Source organism: Mandrillus leucophaeus, unplaced genomic scaffold (genome assembly GCF_000951045.1).
Source record: "Mandrillus leucophaeus isolate KB7577 unplaced genomic scaffold, Mleu.le_1.0 Scaffold445, whole genome shotgun sequence".
Lineage (NCBI taxonomy): Eukaryota > Metazoa > Chordata > Mammalia > Primates > Cercopithecidae > Mandrillus > Mandrillus leucophaeus.
In genome coordinates this window covers 1,612,345-1,613,246 of record NW_012104754.1, presented here as the reverse complement: position 1 = coordinate 1,613,246, position 902 = coordinate 1,612,345, and the positions used below count along the sequence as shown (strand labels likewise).

The 902-nt window shown below is 54.7% G+C and overlaps 1 protein-coding gene across 1 annotated transcript in view; it reads left to right on the top strand.

Moving 5' to 3' along the window:
• Positions 1-902, top strand: part of TRIO (trio Rho guanine nucleotide exchange factor) — a 283,878-nt gene that overhangs the window by 252,656 nt on the left and 30,320 nt on the right. Inside the window, 1 exon segment of the mRNA XM_011994189.1 lies at positions 872-901. Within this exon segment, the coding sequence (XP_011849579.1) occupies positions 872-901 (30 nt within the window).

Sequence of the window (902 nt, the reverse complement as noted above, 5' to 3'; positions counted from 1 at the left end):
GTGTTTAAAATAGAATGAACTGCCCCCAGATCGCACGCATGGTCTATGATGTCAGAGTTTACTTGACACCCACTCAGTTAAGGAGCTAATAATACCTATCCCAGAGGATTAAAGGAGATCGCTAACGGGGTGGGAGCCTGGGAGCCTTGCACCTGCTTCTTGCGCACCTCTTACTCCTGGAAGAGGCTGTGGCCAGCACAGAGTTTGTAGACTGCCTCTGGCTCCACTGCGCTTGCTCACACATGCCTCGGGCTGGGGCTGGGAGGCTGCATCTGCTTGTCGTATTTTTCAAAGGCTTTAACACTTCAGGAGTTTGTTCATGTTTCCATATATGTTATTTTGGCCTGATTCCTATGTTTTTCTACAATGAAGATGTAAGAAAACTCAGACACCCAAGTCAGGAGATGGGACAGCCTCCCGCCCCAGGGGCCTTGGGGAGCGCCTTAGCTTCTCTCGGGGCGCTCTCTGTTCAGCCTGCAGAGCAGAGGTGGTCTATGAAACCGCCTCCACGGCAGCCCCAGGGTTTCTCTTTCACCCCAGGACTCTGGTTTAGGAAAGAGCTTTGCGGAAGGCAGTTGGTAGCTGGAGGAGTTCTAGTCAAATCTGTTGCCTTGGTCTTCCCCTCCATACTGGCCCTTTGTCCGGGATATGCTGAGGAATGCAGCCCCTTACACCCGCTGCACTCAGCCGGCATCCCAGTCCCTTGGCAAGCAGGGGCCTCTTCTAGCTCTACAGATAGGTGGGGTTGCTCTGCGCCCCTGCACGGGTGGCTGCCCCATGACCCATTCCAGGGTGGGTCCTGTTCCTTCCTCACCCCGCGGCGTGCTCCTTGATGCCCTGACCCAGTCTCTCTCGCTGTCTTGTCTTACAGCCTTGACATCGCCAATCGAGTACCAGAGGAA